Raw genomic sequence first — 814 nt, 5'->3', positions numbered from 1 at the left:
CAGCTGGTGCCCCCGCCCCTGCCGCCACCTCCGCCCGCTCGTCCGCAGCCCCACAAAGCCACCCCTGCTCCAGTGAGCACATCTGCACACCCCAGGGACCAGAGGGCTGAGGTTCTGCCTCCCCTACGCCCCCACTGCGGGCTGCTCAGATGACAGCCCAGAGTGACAGGGGCTGAGACTGGTGGGCAGGGCACAGCCCATCCCCCATCCATCGGGGATGACGGGACTGGATTGGGCTCCCAAACCAGTCAGGCCAGGGCGGAGCGGCAGGATGGCCGAGGAGGGTGGGGAGCAGGGCCCAGCGGAGCACCTGTGCCCACAGGTCCCTGGACGTGCTGAAGGACTTCGCGCCCGGCTCCCAGCTGCCCATCCTGCTCTACGACGGTGATGCCAAGACGGACACGCTGCAGATCGAGGAGTTTCTGGAGGAGACACTGGGGCCCCCCGAGTGAGAACCCCGGCTCAGCAGGAGGGGCAACGAGGGGGCGCCCAGGAGGGACACCCCCAGGACAGAGCCTGGGTGGGCACTGTGGGGCTGGGTGGGGGGCAGTGCAAGGGTCTAACCCCCCCTTCCCCCCTTCCCAGGTTCCCCAGCCTGGCACCCCGCTACCGGGCTTCCGCCACGGCGGGCAACGACGTCTTTCACAAGTTCTCTGCCTTCATCAAGAACCCGGTGCCCGAGCAGGACGATGGTGAGGGGGGCCAGGAGCCTTGGCGAGGGGGGGGGTGGTACCTTCCAGGCCGGGTCCTCACCCAGCACCCCCGCACCCCCAGCCTTGTACCAGCAGCTGCTGCGCGCCCTCGCCAGACTGGA

At 69.2% G+C, this 814-nt stretch overlaps 2 protein-coding genes across 2 annotated transcripts in view; one reads left to right on the top strand and one right to left on the bottom strand.

Moving 5' to 3' along the window:
• The window catches only part of CLIC3 (chloride intracellular channel 3), a gene marked incomplete at its 3' end in the record, with an annotated part of 10,149 nt that extends 9,337 nt beyond the window's left edge, over window positions 1-812 (top strand). Inside the window, exons 3-5 of the mRNA XM_014529676.1 lie at window positions 308-448; window positions 586-692; window positions 775-812. Of these exons, the coding sequence (XP_014385162.1) occupies window positions 308-448; window positions 586-692; window positions 775-812 (286 nt within the window). The remainder of the gene's footprint in view (window positions 1-307; window positions 449-585; window positions 693-774) is intronic.
• Window positions 739-814, bottom strand: part of PTGDS (prostaglandin D2 synthase 21kDa (brain)) — a 7,928-nt gene continuing 7,852 nt past the window's right edge. Inside the window, exon 8 of the mRNA XM_014529675.1 lies at window positions 739-748. The gene's annotated coding sequence lies outside the window, so the exon portion shown is untranslated. The remainder of the gene's footprint in view (window positions 749-814) is intronic.

This window comes from Myotis brandtii, unplaced genomic scaffold (genome assembly GCF_000412655.1).
Source record: "Myotis brandtii unplaced genomic scaffold, ASM41265v1 scaffold691, whole genome shotgun sequence".
Classification (NCBI taxonomy): domain Eukaryota; kingdom Metazoa; phylum Chordata; class Mammalia; order Chiroptera; family Vespertilionidae; genus Myotis; species Myotis brandtii.
Note: the sequence above shows the minus strand (reverse complement) of the source record. Positions and strands in the feature narration are given on the sequence as shown.